The 18900-nt window shown below is 39.9% G+C and overlaps 1 protein-coding gene across 2 annotated transcripts; it reads left to right on the top strand.

Annotated features, from left to right (window-relative positions):
* The first annotated feature begins 32 nt into the window (after nucleotides 1-32).
* Nucleotides 33-16702, top strand: LOC138349562 (sulfotransferase 1E1-like). Of its 2 annotated transcripts, none has more exons than XM_045741156.2 (9): nucleotides 33-124; nucleotides 1240-1403; nucleotides 2606-2800; nucleotides 5156-5268; nucleotides 6489-6700; nucleotides 8412-8538; nucleotides 11812-11948; nucleotides 13735-13876; nucleotides 16225-16702. In XM_045741156.2, exons 2-9 carry the CDS (start codon nucleotides 1258-1260, stop codon nucleotides 16356-16358), a joined length of 1206 nt encoding a protein of 401 aa, XP_045597112.1. In that variant the 5' UTR covers nucleotides 33-124; nucleotides 1240-1257; the 3' UTR covers nucleotides 16359-16702. The 2 variants fall into 2 exon arrangements, with proteins under 2 accessions (XP_045597112.1, XP_045597111.1); XM_045741155.2 differs by having other exon boundaries at nucleotides 90-196.
* The last annotated feature ends 2198 nt before the right edge of the window (nucleotides 16703-18900 follow it).

The raw sequence follows: 18900 nt of genomic DNA, 5'->3' as shown, positions 1-18900 counted from the left end.
CAATTAGGTGAGTACAACTAGGGGAATACTAACAGACGTACCAGATCGTGCGTCTGGCACCATAGAAATGTTTATGTCTGTGTTCGTGGAGGCAGAGTATCGTACAGCACATTTACTCCTCCGGGTAAGGTTCAGTTAATTCACCTGAGGGCCACAACACCTCTAACGGGGACAGCACGCCGGCGACTTGTCAAAGGTCCTATTTTGTTGCCTGTGTCATCCCTCTAGTTCTCTTTTCTTTCTCCTGTAACATATTATTGAACAAGTTTGGTAATGACCTTTTACAAGTTTTCCCTTGATCTTCTATTACCTTCCTTCAGGAGGTGTTTTGCAAGGCCTTTCCCACTCCTTGACAGTCTCCTCTAGGATAGTCTAGAGTCATCATCCAGGACCTTTACTAGAGTTTCTAAAATTGTAATCCATTTTATAATATTATGATGACATGAAAGGGTGAGTTTCTCGCCTACCTCTATGGTTATGGAACAGCGACAAAATATAGGCCTACCCTATTAGTGGAAAAGTTACACACACACATAATAGGTTGAACCTCAACATTTGTTAAGCTGTACAAGTTACATCATTGATTAACAAGTTAAAATATCTACCAAAGTTTTGATTGCCTATCGAATTCAACAAGAACTTTAGAAAACTTTATAAATGTTAGACATGGTGGAAAAACACACGGTCCATTATCATACTATATAAGAAGAGCCATATATACCTACAGTATTATAGTTCTCATTGGTAGGGACACGAAGCTTGGTGTTGGGCTTACCAAGGCCCCATGATCCCTTGGCCAACTACTGACCGTGCCCAGGATGAAACCCACAACAGTTGACTAAGTCCCTGGTACCTATTTTACTGCTGAGTAAACAGAGGCATCAGGTGAAAAAACATGCCAAACTGTTTATATCTTGCCTCTGATTTGAGCTTGATTACCTTGGCAGCGCTGTGCTACGTATCAATAAAATGTGAAAATGTTCATATTTCTTATTTTTAAGTTTCAATAGGTTGTATATATTTATCTATATAATACAGTATAGAATGTGTGTCTGAGGTTGGAGGCCACACATTTTGGGCTGGGCATAATGTTGTACTGTAAATATGCTAGTATAGTACAATATTGTATTGGAGACCATGATACCTTTTATAGTTACTCTTACTGTCATTGACAAATATCTAGTTTTAACCTTGAAGATGTAATTTTGGTAATTAAATAATCTCTACATTTGTTTGCAGGAATTATTTTGGTAGAGAATGCTATGGCGGGCGTTGCCCTTGTTTACTGCAGCTGGAAGGATAGATGGGGCAGGGAGGCTGTACAGCATGAGTTACACAGCTCCAAGGTCACTTCTAGCCAAGTCAGATTTATGCATAGGACTACACAGGTTCTATAATACTAGGTAAGTTCTGCTATATAACAGTTTTTGGGGGTGGAGTTGGGGGCCACTCGGTGGCACCCTATTACTAGCCACCTGTGATAGCTCCATTCATACCATGTCACACCAATGTATGAATGGAGTGCAAGTCAATAAAATCCAGCCAGAGACCAAAATCTGGTCCTCTCATAGAGGTTCAAGTAGCAGGGAATTAAAGTTCATTCTAACCAAAAACAGTCACTAGAAAGAGTAAATCAAAACGGACAATAGCAAGGTAAATCTGAGCAACTTAGTAAATAAGGCACACTGTTATCTTAAGCAAAATGTTAAGTAATTCACCACCTAGTTGGACAAAAGTTCTGGGAAGGTTCTGTGGTTACACAAGGATTTGATTGTGTAAGCCCATTTGCACATTTGATTGTGTAAACCCACCAGCATGCCCACTTGCTGGTGGGCTTCATCCTAGCATTTTTTGTGGTTCACCTATTCTAATGGGTTTGCTTGGCATTGCTGGTGGTCACATGGATGTTTCCTATGGCGTAACATCTTGTATTCTGCAAACAAATGAATAATTGTATGACACATTATTGTTTGGAATTTGTTTATTTTTTGTGCATAGACAGGTTTAACCTCACACCATATGACCTCCATACCTGGTGGTAATGGAGGCCAAATGACCTCCATTACCTCTAAGGGTTAAGCTGGTAATCAGTTGAATGTTTAAGTTTCCATTTAAACAGTCAGGATGTATCTGTAGCTTGATATAGGTGGTGCTGAGCCATGCTGATTGGTTGTGCTGCCTAGTGTTGGTCAGACAATGTAGGTTCAAAGTAATTTGATGATGGATTAGGGGTAGCTTCTCATTAGAATTTATGAACATATTTATGATATCATTGGGACTGATAATTCAAGGCTTGTGAACAGACACCTTCTGAGTATCTGTTAGTGGTGGGATTGATTTTCGGTCAACATTGATGCCTAAGGCCTAGAACACCGCAGAGATGCTTTAGGTCCTGTGGTATCAGTCATATATTGTTCTAGCCTGACTGTCAGTGATATACTACATGGCAGAGTGAATCAAAATTACCTCAAGAGCTACAAAATAATAGACCTTTTTGAAAAAATTATGTATTTATGATTTTAACACATGATTGCAAATTGCTAAAAAGCGTGAGTATATTATATTTTCGTGTATTAATTTATCATTTATTTTTTCATATAAACAGCAGTACTCAAGATCCCAGCCTGAGAAGATTCCTTTTATATAAACGAATTTTTGCAATCTCTCTCTTTACTGGCACCCTTACATTTGCTTGGTACTTGAGGAAGAAAAAAGGGTCAAGACTCAAAGCTCTTTTGGAAGATTTTACAAGGGTTCAAGTGGATGACTCCCTCTTTGGGAGTAATGTATCAATGTACAGGTAAGGGATAGGTAACATAAGGTAATTAAGAGGAGGAAGTGCTCATCCTGTATGACTATACATGGAAGGGATATTTACCAGAATTTACCTAAATTTAGTTAGCTAGTTAGTTAGTGAAGCACCACTAACATGTAACATATAACCAGGACATACAAATGGCAATGACTCTCCACTGCTCAACATAACAGGAGACTCTGTCTTACAACATGCTTCACACCTGCAGAGTGGCTTTCAGGGCTGTTCCACGTGACTTGTCGGGACTGACCGAACCAGCGGAGTGAGGTATGAGGGAGGTATGCACAATTGTAGGATATTGGGATCTTGAATTGCAGGCACACAGGTGGCTGCAACAGAAGGTACATATCAAGGATCAACATGAAAGGATTCCTCTATGGATCTTGGATTTTTCCAATTTCTATTCAGACATCTTTTTTAACTTGAGTCACAGGCTGAGGCAGGGCTGCTACTTAGGTGACACTGTTACACAAGACAAAATCATTACTAGTATAAGCCTCCTATTGATCTTGACTGTTCCCATGATCTCCAAGGGTAAACCCAATTCAGACTGCACTAACAACTGTGCTGGCCATTTCATAACCATGTTGGAACTTGGTAGGGAGGCACCCGAGTTCTTGAAGCTCAGCATTTCCCAGTACTGTACTGTACCTTATAAATAAATGATTTAAATTTTACCTTTTCTTTCTTCTTGGTCTCTTCAGTTATAATTTACACCTCCATGCTTAATTTTTGTTGTTGTTGTTCTTCTTGTTTCTTCAGCTACCAATTATTTTTTTCGTGTACGTGTGTCCTTTTATAAAGATTGACAGTAGCTCTCCTCGACCTCCACCTGTGGTCTGTTCCGTCCGACTTGTAGGTGTGGCTGTTCAGGAGCTTCCCATATGGTGTTCTGCATGTTGGTCATAGTTACAAGCATGATCAAGAAATCCCCAAAGGGATTTGCAAGATTAGGGAGGAAAAGTATCTAGTACAGTAGTTAGTGGTGCATTCCTAACTAGCTACAAATAAAAATAACATACACAACAATGGACAAAGAAGAGAGCAGAAGTTGGTGAACTAGGGATGGTTGAGCCTAGTTTTGGATCTTGTCTGCATGGTATGCATAAGTCAAACATGCCTACTCAACAACTGGAGCAGATGATCATTTTCCTCCTGTACTGCCTCTTCACTATCATTAGGATTTAAACCAGGTTTTCCACATTTAACATTTTATATATTTTTTAACATGCTTTTCCAGTCACAGAATGTACTTGGAATAGTATCTTTTAACAATAGTTGGTACTTGTTTACATCTTTTTAGAGATTGTTACTCTGTAATATTCTCGAATGCCATTATCTCTTATTGTGATTATAGACTAACTCTACACAATGTGCTGTTGGTTGCACTGGCGGGAAATTTGAAAGGTAACTTTCCTGCAATGTTCCTTCCCTACACTGAGGGGGGGGGGGCAGGTTCTGGCTACAGTTGGCCAATAAGAACTCTGTGATTCATGGCACCTATTAGTATGGCATGTTTCAGTGCAATAGCTTCAGGGAGCCACCAGGGCTCACCTAGAACTTGGCATTTCATTACATTGTGCTGGTTTTTTAGGAGTTCACTAATTTCTTTGTCATCTTTTGTGTATGAACCTTCACTTGTAAGCATAGGTCCATACTGATGGAGATGTTTTACTTCAATTTTGTGAATGGAAAAATATTTTGTATTTTTCTTAATCATTTGTATGACTTTATTCTAACTCCATTTCTTCAATCTGATTTGATTGCTTAAGTCTCTGTTCTGTTTCTTCAATCTCTATTAAAATTATATTTTTCTTTGTAGGGATAGTCATGTCTTATTAAGCACTTCTGTTTTTTTCCTTCTGTAGTGCCATCGGTTTTCTCTTTCTAAGCTGGCTCTCTTTCTGACTTTCTGATAAGGGAATGTTTCAGACAGACTTTATATGCTTCAGCAGTCAGTTGTTCTATTCCTTATGGGGGATTTTTATTACAGTACTTAGAACAGTTCCCCATTAAATATTTGTAAGTAGTTTGTTTATTTTTCCCAGTCTATCCTTTTTTTTATTAAAAACTGAATTTATTGAATAACCCCTCTTGCTTGATTTTTTTTTTTTTTTTTTAGAACTGTAATGGGTATTGGTGATAGTTTGCACTTCAATGAGCTTGTGAACTGAGTATATGGTATCAGAGATTCTTATGTCCCTGATTATTTGTTCATTGTTTGTGAAGCTCAGATCTAGTGTATATCTTCAATGAGCCACCAGGGCTCACCTAGAAATAGACATTCCATTTAATTCCATACCAGTTTTATTAGTTTTTGCACAAGTTTATCATTTGCAGGTACAAAGGTTACGTATTTCCTGGTCAAATTGTTATGTCGGGAGTTTTTCAAGAGTTGCCAAAGTTCCAGTTCAAGTCAGATGATATTATAGTTGCAAGTTATCCTAAAGCCGGTAAGTAATTATGATCTTTTGTATTAATGTGTAATATGTTAACTCAAATTGTAATTGTAAAACCAAATCAAATTGCTCTGGACATAGTGTATCTTGATACTTATAGAGCTAATCCATTTTGATACAGCTACCCAAACTACTTTCAAATATTCATGGTGGCCAAAATATGTTACAGTACCATTATTGTTATATGATAGTAAAGGTCTACATGTTGGATTTGTTCTCAACTCACAATTGAGAATTCTGGGTTAAAATTCTGGAGAGGACAGAAATGGCTCGAGTACATTTCCATCACATAATATGTACTATATTAGGCCTCAGATAGTGTGTGTTAGTCATATGAAGGTTAGGTTAAGTTTTCTTTGCAACAAAAGTACAAAAAGGTTACCGGTTTTATCCAAATTTGATAGTACTGTACTGATTTCTGCTTTCTAAGTACCTTTTACGTCAATATATGTACGATTGTCATCATCGTTACTATAAATACTACGTAAACAGCAGGATGGGCTGTAATATATACTGTATATGGGAAATACTGGAAGGCCACGTCCCAAATTTGTACAGTAAAATAACGTGCTGGAGAGAATGATACGGCAGGAAATGAAGAATACAGCAAGTGAGGTGCCATGGCCCATGGCAAAGGTGCCATGGGCTCAGAGCAATCCATATAAACATCAGAGGGCTGTTTAGTATCCTCCAAGCAAGTACAGTATAAGAAATATTGCCAGAACAAAAGTGGATTTTTTCAGTAAAGAATTTAGTTTCCTGCAAGAAGTGCTGGACCAACCAGGTTATAGTGAATATGTGGACCTGTAGGCTGCTCCAAGTAACAGTCTGTTGGACTAAGCTCTCACAAGTCAAGCCTGACCCTGGGTTGGGCTTAGGGAGTAGAATAACTCCCAGAATCCTCTCCAAATAAGATCCAAAGGGGTTGAACACCTCTGGACTTTTACCAGCTCTGCTTAATATTTATTGAGATCGGGATGCCATGCTGGTGCTGTATATGTCAGAATTGGTCTGGCGTGTAATATACAAGATCCTTAAAGACTCCTGAATGACTAGGTCAAGGATTCAAAGTGAGTGCTAATATTATGAAGTATAGTGTAGGAATTGGTTTAAATATCCCTGTATATTTTTGTTGGCTAAGAGTTGTTTCTTGTCTCATCTAGTATTTTATCTCCTGGAACACAATCCTTAGAACATTTAGAATTGATTTTCAGGAACAACATGGGTACAAGAAATTGTGTATATGTTGACACACAACTTCAAGAAGAGTGATGATAGATCTGAGGTGTTGGAGACCAGATTTCCCTACCTGGAATATCCATACCCAGGAATACGATCTTTAGCAGCCAAAGCAGGACCACGCTACATCAAAACTCACTTGCCTTTCACTCTCTTGCCAACATCATTTGGGAACAGTGATGCAAAGGTAAGATTGCTGACCTTACAATCATACATGTGGAAAATTACAACTGCTGTAGAGAAATTGATTGTTAGAGCCACGTGTTCATATAAAGTACTTGGTGTTTGACAAAGAACTGATATGATGGCTCTTGGTAAATATTAAAACATATATAACATGTAGGCTATAAGTAGATGCATTGTATATTAGATTAACTCTTTAAATTATCAATAATTCTATTTTAATAATTTAATATAAACCATTATAGGATTTTGAATTTGAAGATGTAGCCAAAAACATGGTGGCCAGACAAGCAACAGTATTCCTTTATAGTCAAACATTATATTGAACAATTACATGTGGAAATTACTGTTCGTATGCATGATGAAATCACGATAACATGATGTATCTATTAGAACGTATCACAGTACAATGGGTGGTGCTCCCAGAGATGAGTTCAATTCCACGCATTGAAATAATATTTTCTTACTGTATATATAAACTGTACATCATATTTCCATACTGTACAGTATTTAAAAGATGTGTAGGATACTATCATTGTGTTTGAGCTATGCATTTCATTTTCAATTTAAATTCTGATACTGTTTATACTGTTTCAGTTTCTGTGGGGAGCCCCTATGGTTCCCTGGAGCTTACCGGGCTGATGTGTATGTACAGTGGAACCACGAGTGACGAACGACTCCAGTCATGAGCATTTTGAGTAACGGGCGAGCAACTTTCAGAAAATTTCTCGATTAACGAGCAAACTACGTGGTGCTTCCTAGCGTTCCCGTTGGTTCTCGGATGCCTCCGACGACAGTGTTGTTGTTTTACAAGACGAGCGTTTCACATGACGAGATCGGTGCCAGAACGGATTAAATTTGTTAATCGAGGCGCCACTATATTAGACCATGGCATCAGTCGATGGAGTTCTTGCCTACGGAGGACTATGAGCCAGAACCTGGACCTCTGAGAGGCACGAGGAGCAATGGCCTATGGAAACCCCCATGTATTTGGAAGCATTCCATGTTAGCCATCGACCGGGGTTTGGCACCCAGAAAGGGAGGCGTAACACAACAAACTCCACATGGTAAAAAATGCTACCTAAAAACTGAATAAGAAGGCAGAACTCCCAAACTAAAACAAGCGGGCATCACTAACGCCGTCATGCTGCTCGTCTGTGCAGAACCCCACCCCGCCGGCCGCTTTAGCAATCGGTTCCTCAGCTGATGTGGACAATGGCGGTTGTCGACTCTGGTCTCTGACTCTGCAGTTCTGTGCCTTGTGGTGTATTTCTGTGGTGTGTGGTGCACAGGCCAGGAGTAATTGGTCAGTACTGGGGCTGCATGTGCCTAGGGCAATCTTCCCTAGGTGCCCTTAAGTACTACCCTTGCATCTTGGGGTTCCCTTCCACAGGGCATTCGGGAACAGCTTCTGTAGGGGTCTGTTGCTGCTTGGCAATTGCCCGCCTTGGGGCCAGCTGGGGGTTTTATAGCCACTGTTTGGCCTTGGGTAGGAAGTGGTATCATTGCTGGTAGAGGCTGGTAGAACTCCATCGACTGATGCCACGGTCTAATACATATATATCAGCCCAGTAAGTTCCAGGAAGCCTCTGGGGCTCGCCCAGAAAATGGCTTTTCATTACATTCAACACTAGTATAATTTAGATTACTGTGTTAAAAAACCAAAGTTAATTAATTGAAGTACAGTCTTCTTAAATAATGGATCTCTGTTTCAGCTCATATATATTGCCCGAAATCCTCGAGATACAGCAGTGTCATATTTCTACTTCATGCAGCTGCTAACACAGTGCAGCTACCAAGGGACATTTTCCAGTTTTGTCAAAATGTTCCTCTCTGATATGGGTATGTGTGAATTGATTTGGTATTTCCTTAAATATTCAAGTATTTATTGCATCTCTTAAAATTATTTAATTCCTATCTATGTAGAGTAGAGTTTCTAGTTTATTCATTTATCATGTAATGGAAAATGTTAAAGGCACATAATGGGCTCGCTCGAGTTTCTCAATGAGTGCCTTTTTGCCCCAGCTCTTCCTCGTGATGTTTGATGTTGGTCTGCTGGAATTGCATGCTCAAGTCACCATTCTTTTGGCTACTTTGGCTGTTGAGGACCTTCTAACTCATGGTTATTTTTCCTCGGTCTTGTTTCATTTCTTTTGGACCTGTCTTCAAATTGGCTTTCGGAAGATGTGGGAGCACAGGGTAGGGGGGGGGCCTCGACTGGAGTCTTGGTCTCGGCTGCTTCGGGGTCGTCTGTCTTGGTCTCGGCTGCTTCGGGGTCGTCTGTCTTGGTCTCGGCTGCTTCGGGGTCGTCTGTCTTGGTCTCGGCTGCTTCGGGGTCGTCTGTCTTGCTGAACTGGTTTGCACCTATCCTGCAGGAGGCAGTTTTTATGTTTTTCACTTCTCGTCTCGTGTGCCAACAGGCCTTGCTACCCTTGTCTTTGGTTTTGGCTTGGGCACTGACTTCGGTCTTCTTCGCCATTTTATCCTCTACTGTTCCTGAAGGAGTGTGTTGCCCAGTTTCTGTTGGCAGCTTCTGGTCGTTGCTGGCTTTTTTATTGTCTTGTTGGTTCTCCGGGGGAATTCGCTCCTGTCCCTCCCGGGATGGTTATGCCAGGGCTTGGGCCTCGTTTGGTCGGGGTAGGCCTCTGGTGACAGTTATGAGCAGATTGGGTTTACTCCTTGTTTCGGATGACCCCATTGTTCCAGGGCAGGCTTGTTCACGCTCCAGGTGCTTGGATGCTTCCCTGGACCTCAGGGACGCGTATTGGCACATCCCTATCCGTCTGGGTTCGGGACCATGGTTTGCACCACGGTTCAGTTTTGTCGTGGTGCAACATGCTTACGACTTTAGTCGTCTCCTTTTTAGGATGATCTGGCACGTCGTGTTTTTATGTGTTTGACCTGGGTCGTGGTGGCCTATCTTTGTCTGCTAGATCTTCAGGTCTTGGCCTCCCTCAACGACTGGTTGGTGTGGTTCCTGGTGTGCTGATGGAAGTCCCAGTTGGTCTCATACAGAGTTCAGACTTGGCTGGGCTTGGTGTGAGATTTAGGACTGCATCCCTTTCTCTCCCTCCCTAGCCTGTCCTCCTAAGGTTTCCCAGTGTCAAGAAAATGGTCAATTTAAAGTGACCTCTCCTAACCTATCAAAGAACCCAAAAACAAAAAACAGGACAGTACGTCACTTTGGTGAGCCACTTCCATTTTCTAGTACGACAATTTTTGGCCTTGTGTAACGTATAAAAGCGAAAAGGGACATTCTTTGTAGGAGGCCAGGTTGCCCTCTTACGGCCTTGCTCTGGTTGCAGTACCACCGTCGGCTGTTTTTGCAGGCGATCCGAATCTCTCGGTGATTGCTCGTGCAGTTGTGCGGGAGCCTGTACTTTGCTTTTCTGGTTTATTCGCTGGGCAGGGTTTAGCTTCGGAGGCTGTTCTGGTATCTTCGGGGCAACCTTTTTGCCTGCTCTTGCGATTGCTGGGTTCAACCCGCAATGTCCTCAAGCTGGTTGCTGCATCCCCGGCTTCCTATACGGGTTTTGAAGTTCGGTGTCATAGCGCCTTCCTCCTCACTCGCTCGATGTGTTCATGGACGCCTCATTTGTCGGCAGTGACTTTGTGACCAGTGCTCCCCAGTTTCGTCGGGGGCATTGGTGGCTGTCTTTGCGTCGGGTTCCCAGCATGATGCAGGAGGTGGATGTGTGGAAGACGCGGCAGAGAATTCGGCTTCCTATGGGCTCGGTGATCTGGCTCCATTTGGACTGCTCCCCTGTGGTTCCTTGTCTCCACCAGTAGGAGTTGATTCATTCTGTGGCTCTTTGGAGCTGGTCACTTCGGGTGGCTCTTCTGTGTTCTCAGGTTTAGCTCTCCGTGCCATTCACATTCAGAGAGTGTCTAACGTCCAGGTGGCTGGCCTGCCGCACTTCTTTCCTCTTCCCCGGAGTGGAAAGTCGTCACCATTTACTTTCTTTGGTTTTATCGGATGTACGGGTGCCCAGAGGTGGACCTCTTTGCATCAACGTGGTCTCAGAATCTCCCATTGTATGTGGTTACCTTGAGTTACCTTGAGGTGCTTCCGGGGCTTAGCGTCCCCGCGGCCCGGTCGTCGACCAGGCCTCATTTCCTGGTGTCATTTCCTGACAGAGATTCTTGTGGTGGATGCTGTTTGGCAGGACTAGTTGAGGTGGGGGTTCTTGTACCTCTTCCACCCAGTCCAGCTGTTGCTTTGGGTTCTGGCTTGGCTGGAATCCTTTTGGGGGAGTTCTTCTCCTGGCTCCATGGTGGCCGGCCCAGCCTTCGTTTCGGGTGATGCTTGCTCGATGTCTGAACCCGGGTGTTTTTCCACAGCCGCGCATCTTTCAGCAGGTCGGTTCGGTGAGGTACCTTGGTGGTTCAACCTACTCCTTCGCATTTCACGTCTGGTATTTCTGACGCTTGTGTATCTCCAATTGCATGGTGATCAGATGACTTCTTTGATGGTGTCCTGCCTGCTGTCTTCATCTCGATGACAGTATGAAGTTTCTTACTGGTCTTTCCGCCTTTTTCTTTCTCTTCGTCGGGTTTCATCAATTTCAGGCCAGCTTCTGTCCTCATCGAGGTCACTCGTGTTAGTGGCTCTCGGGTAAACTTGGTCAAGCTCAGGTAAGGTAAACTTCCATGTTCAAATACCCATGTAGGTTTTGAGCTGAATTACTCTCCTTTCTAAGTACAGTATAATAATCATAATAATTATCTGCTTCTGTTATGTAACTTCTAAAATAAATCATTTGGCTTGCCTATTTTTCCTGTGTATACATATATCTTGTATTGATACATGTTTCACATACATTTATGTATTCAACAAGAGCATCTAATATATCATGTGTATTAGCCTACATTATTGGATAATTCTCATGTTCTGTTGTCATATCTTATTTTGGTCAAACTCCCAGGTACCGATTTATTGCTAGATGAACAGAGACTTCAGATGAAAGGAAATAGTGTGCAAACACAAACGTTTTACTGTGGAAATTGAATCTGTGACCCTCGGTTGTGAGTTGACGATGTAGACCACTGTGCTGTCGGTATATTTTTATAATTGTTAAATATTTTACTATACTGTACTTATTTTCAATATTTCAGCACTGTACAGTCCATTCTTTGACCATGTCTTGGGGTATTGGAAGTTAAGAGAAAACCCAAATATTCTCTTTGTAACCTATGAAGAACTGCATCAAGATCCCATTAAAATCATCAAGAAACTAGCAGAGTTTCTTGAAGTAAGTAATACATCAGACAGTATCATATTAATTCAAAGTACACTCATAATGTCCTTTTTCTTATCTTAGCATGTATGGTGGATATTGTTGACATAGATTTGTTGTGCTGCCTAGTTAGATCAACAACCAGCACACCATCTTCTTGCTTACAAATGGTCTCTTGTTTTTCCTTTATGGTCATCCTCACATGTGTTTTCTTAGGTTGAATCTTACCACTGATTTTCTTGGGACCCATGGCATGATATATAATAATTACTTTTATGTTCAAAAAATAAAAAAGCACAAAAATAATGAAATTCTTTACAAAGAATTCAAGCTCGATTGTCACTAAGCAGGCGGTCTGGTAAACTGAAGCGGGGTAGCCCATGCCACCAGGAATCACACACTCCGTTGACCCATATGTGTATCAACAAAGTCGCAAGTTGAGGCAAAGGCCTAAGTCGAGTGGAATTTTCTGATGAAATTGGGGTTATAACTCAAAAAATTCATAAGTAGAGGCATTCGTAAGTCGAGGTTCCACTGCATATTTCTGATTTGACGACATATCAAATATTTCTGATAATCCTGATACCCATTAGAAAAATTTTATTTGTGCTGCCTTTTCCCACCCCCTAATAACTCTACAAAGCTTATGGCACTGGTATTGGGCCCACCCATTATTATCAGGTTCCTATGATTTTGTGAGCCTACCAGGACCAGAATGTGGCTCCCTTGAAGAGGTGTGGGAAGCACCAAACTGATCCGCACACGAAGTCGGATAAAATCACACAAGAAGTCACTGCTCTGTAAGAGAAGAAGGAAAATAGAAAATAATGCAGGCAGTACAGTAGTTAGCAAGAAGCAAACAACCCCAGCTACCCAGTTGGCAGCCTAGGAAACCATCCAGATACCATTCTCACTAACTTGACTCATATTACCCCCCCCCCCATCCTCGGACATCACTTCTGCTTTAGTTAAATGGTTTTTGTGTTCCTCTGGATATTAGTAATGTATTTAAAGAGTCCTACTTTTATATTTTAGTTCTTCAAGCTTGTGTTTATGCCAGCCACCTGGCATTTACCTTACTAGATAGTTTTCTCCAGTTTTTGTGTCAGGGTCTCTTCGTTGGCACTATCTAGCTTTTGCCATTCTCCACAAGTTACCTTCTCTTAGTTTTTGGGTTCCTGTGCTATAGGCTGGTTCCCTTCAAGATGCTTCACTTCTGGGTCTGCTTGAGACTTGGGTGCCAATACTAGGTCTTTTGATGGGGAGTAAGTAATTAGTTGTAGTGTTGCTCTCGGTTCTACTTTACACGGGTATTGGACCTTTGACATTTCTGCTGGGAGTGTATATTTGAATTATGTTAAGTGCTTATTTTCTTTTTACCATAGCTCCCTATTTCCTCTCTCTCATCACCATTTTGCAGCTGACAGTGCTTCTTGCTCCTGCATGTACCCCATTAGTATCATTCAACATGGACAACCAGTTCACTTGCAACTGGGATATTGTTTATCTCATCATTCTGTTGGTTGAGACATGATGGTTCTCCACCCAATTCAGAGCCAGATTTTTCCCTGATTTCACCTTTGCCAATTACTGTCATGTATTTTTTTTACAATACAGGCCTTTCTTGTTACCCTTGTTCCTCGTTCACTGAGTTCAAAGGTTCTTTTGAAGCCATTAGGTTGCATTTATTTCCTTTCAATGATAATTTAGAATGGTATTTTTGCACATTTCAGTGTACAATTTAAACATTTATTATTTGACTTTATACATTGGTTCAAATATTCATTATATTTTCCCTCAGGTTCGAGCGAGTGATGATGATGTGAGTTACATAGCAGTATCTACTTCATTTGCTTCAATGGCAACAAATCCCAGTGTTAATTATGAGCACTGGAAAGATCTGGGGTTTGCCTACAAAAACAAGGGAAAATTCCTTCGGAAAGGTAATTACGTAAATAAATTGACCTTTCAAAGGTATAGGTTTTTCAAGGTTTGGTTGACTACATATATTGTCATTCTATTCTTTTCTTTACCGAGGTACTCTAGTGAAGAGATACTGTCTTACGTGAAGTACAGTATGCAGTGTTGTCAATTCTATCAAAGTTTGCCTTGTCCTAGCAGCCTGCATTGTTCATCAACATATTTGTTGTTTATTCTTTTAATTTACATTGAGATTTCTGTGCTTACTGTCATTAACTTTCCTGGAGGAGGCCACTGGATGGGCTATCTGTAAGTAATTACCAAAAGAAAGCACCAAACCGGGAAGGCTATGTAGCACCACCAAATGTGCAGAGTAATCAGAGGGCGCTAAATATCACCAAGGATGCCAATACGAGAACAGAAACGTATAAGGCAAACGTTAACAAAAGTATCCGATTTGCCAAGAATTCTATCGAGGGACAATTGACCGTGAGGAACGGTCGGAAGGCAAGAGACACGCTCGTCCTAGAAGTCAGGACATTCAACAAGAATGTGCATGACCGTAAGAAGAACAATGCAATTTGGACAATAAGGAGCAAGGCGGCACTCCATTAAGTGGCCAGGAGTTAAACATGTATGGCCAAAACGTAACCTAGCCAAAGCCGTTTCCCACCGGCAGTTACGGTGGTAGGAGGAAAGCCACAGGGACACAAGACTCTTAAGAGTACGCGTTTGTTATCAGTAACAGAAGACCAACAACCCTGCCAACGGGCAAGGATGGAGGAATGAATAACTTGGCAAAAGTCAGAATAAGGAATATCTTTACAAGAGATGGGACAAGTGCAGATAGCTTCCTGTCACTACATCCTGTTTAGCCACATCAGGCCTTTGTGAATCGATAAAATCCTACCAGAGGCCAAAACCTATCCTTCCCCTCATAGAGGTGGTGAGAGCAGGGAGACATGTGACCCTCACCAAGGAACAATCACCAGAAAGGTAGAACAAGGCAAAAAAGACAAGAGCAAGGCAAATGTAAGCAATCCACCCAGTAGTTAGGTTGTTCACCCACTAGTAGCAGCTGCCCACCACCAGATGGCAGTGTTCCATTACATTCAATGCTGGATTATTTTAACCCTTGCTGTATAGCATTTTTTCAGCAGTTACCTCCTGTCATATTTTGTAATACAAAGTGACAAATAATTTCTTGTAATGACACTGGGTGCTATAGTTTGGCCTTGGCTAGCTAAGGGGGGATTTACTTCTAGTTGAATAATAAGCAAATAATATATAATACAATACTGATAATAAATATTTTGTTAAGTTCCGTTATATAAAAATAGATTACGATAAAGAAGGTGAACAATTTTTCTATGCAATAACGTAAGGGTATGGAGCTGAAGACGGGGTTTTGCTCCAGCCCCTCAACACTAAAATAAGAATTTAAAACTAAATTTGTTCTTACTCCTATAAAAATCATAGGAAAATATTTAATTGTTTTTCCTCTGAGTGGGAAATAATGGAAAGAACACAATTGCTATACAGTACATTGGGTTTGGAAAAAAAAATTATATATTGTTGGGGCAAGACTGAAGGTTGCCTTCCCTTCTTAGCTTGAGTACTACTCTTCCAACATAACAAGCATAAATTTGTCCTAAAAATTTTTATTGTTCATTATTTTCACCAGTTCATTCAGGGGAAACCTATTGTAATTTGCAGATAATTAAATTATTGCTTATAATATTGAATAATTCGTGAATATCTTTTCTTAAGAGGGTAGTGATATACAGCATTGGCATAACAAGGGGAGGGCAACATGTTACCTTAACAGATGTCCTGTGGGCACTGACGCCTTCCCTTTTTTCGCTATTTCAGTGGAATTCCAGAGAGGATGATATCCATTCTGGTCCACTTGAAAAAGTCTGATTGAGTAGTCCCATTGTATTTGAAATTATGGATAAGCAGTATTACTTTCAGATAAACAGAACTCTAGTGTAATTTCTGGTATATTGTCCCTCATTTTTGTGAAGGGTTTTTATTTGAACTGTCAGTACAGGTTCTTAGTTCTTATCGGGTATTAATTTTAGTTTTTTTGTGTAGAACAATCAGTTTAAAACCAGGATATTTTTTTCTGGATTTCTTATTAGGTTTTCTAGTTTTTCTTCAGTTCGTGTGTTTCAAATTTGAGCTAATTACAAATGCTTGAGGATGCTGTGTGATATGTTTAGGTTAAAACTCCTTGGAAGGTCAATCTGGAGCTTTAGACTCAAGCTTCTTGAAAGGTTAATGTGAAACACCATTAACCTGTATCAAATGAAAAGTTACAGTTATACAGTATATAGATACATAGCTTCATCAATTTTCTTTTGTACAGGTGAGGTTGGAGGGTGGCAGACACACCTGAGCAAGACACAGGTTGCAGCATTTGAAGAATGGGAGGATGAACACTTAAAGGGCTTGGACCTCAAATTTACATACACACTTCCTGCTAACCAAAGTGAAGATTAAATCTTTGTGCTTTGTGGGATTTGACATGGAAAACTGTATTACATGATATTGTATAGTTTTTATACACTACATTATTTCTTATTGATTTGCATAGTAGTTATGCAGGTGGTAGTGGAGGAAGTGGGAGAACATATTTTGTCTATGTTAATGACTGAATAATATTTATCTTTTTGTGATTATCACTTTTTCATAGACAATGCTTCACTACACTGTACAGTAATACATTGTGTTGTGATGTGTGTATATGTATGTATTAACACGATGTACTGAACGGGGTGAGAATAGCTTGAGCTACCTCATCCCTTTGTGTGTATTTTACATCAATAAACTTATTTCAATTTCAATTACATTGTGTTGTATTGTACTCCATAGTTCCTCGAGAGATGATAGCTGAAGATGTAATTGGTTAGGCTACGACAGCCAGCTGACACACGCAGTACAGTACTAGTTTCAAGTTCTCCTCCAGAAGTCTTCAATATTTGAAGGCATCAGATATATTGTATGACACTGTAGCTATGTACAGTATATAGGAAATATTTCTATCAAATGTGACCTATTCCCCATGGCCTTCCTCCTGTCACAAACAGGAGTGGGTAATGTCTCTTTCTAGAGCATGTATCTGCCACACATGGTTAATTCATGGGAACTAATCAAAGACCTGCACTTTGCTGTCAAAGTACATTGTCTCACTGACCGTTGTGCACATCTTCATAGTGTCCCTTTTTTTCAGAATGATTGGAAACTTTGCTTTCCCACTGTACCTTTCAAGTAAAAGAAATTGTATGCTCTTGTATAGGCATTCCAACATATCTAGAAACTTCTTAAATTAATATTGACATAGTTTTATACAGTGGAAGCCTTGTAGGTTTGGCACACTAATAATTACGTGATCCACTATTCATCTTTGTACCTAACTTCATACAGATTATTTTCTTAGACTTGCACGACTCTATATTTCTTAGCTATTCCTCTTGAGGATCATTGAGCTCCACATTCTCTTAGAAAAAGTCAACATTGAATGTTCACTACATTTTATTAACCATTTAAGTTACAGATCATTTCTCACTAACACTTTGCCATACCACATTTCCTTTCATTACTTTATAAATGGTCAAATTGCCCACCTCTTACCATCATATCTCGACATTTCTTAAGAACTCTTGCACTGGCAAATTACAACCAACATTGGTGTTCCACCATTTGAAAATTGTTGGAAAAATTTAACTTTTTGCTAAAATGAAACATTAGGCACTTTGGTTGCTTGTTTGTAGGAATCATGTAAACTGGGCTGGCAGCAAGAGTTTCCTCTTATTCCACTTGATCAATAAATTTCTACATCACTTTTCCTATGCTGCAGACATTATTTTTTCATACAAAAGAGGCTGCCACTGATCTAAATACATTTAGCCAACATGAAGTTTGAGCTTGCAGAGAGAATAAATCTGTCATTGGCTGTTTACAAATTTAGGGGTGCCAGCCAGATAGACAATGACTCTTCCCACAAAACAATAATGGAAAAAATGAGTAAAAAAAAAAAAAAAAAAAAAAAAAAAAAAAGTCTATGATCCCTTTTCATTTGCGACAATTCGAAAGACAATTTAAAATCAATCATTTTGTTCGTGGCAATGTCAGCTGGATATTACGCTTACATTGTCATGAACAAAATTTTATTATTTTTCCTTCTTGGACTGCCTTAAAAGACGTGTTCACTTCGATTTTTCTTGGCTCCACTTGATTTTTCCGTTGTCATTTTGTGAAAAAATCAATTTTTTTCTTTTTTTTTTTTTTTTGGCTGGCTTCACTAAGTACAGTATTACAATGGTTAATGGCTACTCCACAAAGCTCAAACTTATTGGTTAGTATGATCAGTGGCAGCCTGTTTTGTACCGAAATTTTTTTATTTTACTTTCTTGTTTTACAAATTTTTACCTATTACGAATCATAATTTTTCTTTAAAATAATATATTACTGTTATTGCTTTTTAAATGCTTCACAGATATTTAAACTGCACCATGACAATACAGAAATGTCTTGTAAAATAAATGCAAGTCTTGATTCACTGCAAATGCTATTCTAATGTCACAATGACATCCACCACTAAACAGTTTTCCTGCCCCCATCTTGCACTTAAACCTATCACAAGCTTCCTTTTATAAACTTTATAGAAACATCTTATTTAATGAAATGCACAACTAAGTACCTCCTTTACATCAAATGACAGTGTGATGGATAGATATATACAAAGGTGACCCCAGCCATCTGGACACGCTGTACAGCAAATGTTGCATCCTCAGCACATCATAACCATCAGAATCACGAAACCCCCATAGTCTTCGGCATTACAGAAGACTTACACTTGGGCACTGCTTGCCTGTTTTAACTCCTACCATTTCCCTAACCTTCATCTATATGACAGTCATCAAAAATGTTCACATCTTTACAGTATCATTTAAATATCTATTGCAACTATTTTCTTGTTAACCTTATTTCTTCTGTAACAATATGACTACTGTTCAGCCTTAACACATGCTTGACATTAAGA

This window comes from Procambarus clarkii, chromosome 19 (genome assembly GCF_040958095.1).
Source record: "Procambarus clarkii isolate CNS0578487 chromosome 19, FALCON_Pclarkii_2.0, whole genome shotgun sequence".
Taxonomy (NCBI): domain Eukaryota; kingdom Metazoa; phylum Arthropoda; class Malacostraca; order Decapoda; family Cambaridae; genus Procambarus; species Procambarus clarkii.
This window is presented reverse-complemented; position numbering and strand designations above follow the sequence as displayed.

Excerpts from the sequence above, each read along its gene's own strand:
- LOC138349562 (XM_045741156.2), top strand. The coding sequence starts at position 1,258 with ATGCTATGGCGGGCGTTGCCCTTGTTTACTGCAGCTGGAAGGATAGAT. Across the intron at positions 2,801-5,155 it reads AGTAATGTATCAATGTACAG|GTACAAAGGTTACGTATTTC; the intron begins GTAAGGGATAGG and ends TATCATTTGCAG. Across the intron at positions 8,539-11,811 it reads AATGTTCCTCTCTGATATGG|CACTGTACAGTCCATTCTTT; the intron begins GTATGTGTGAAT and ends TCAATATTTCAG.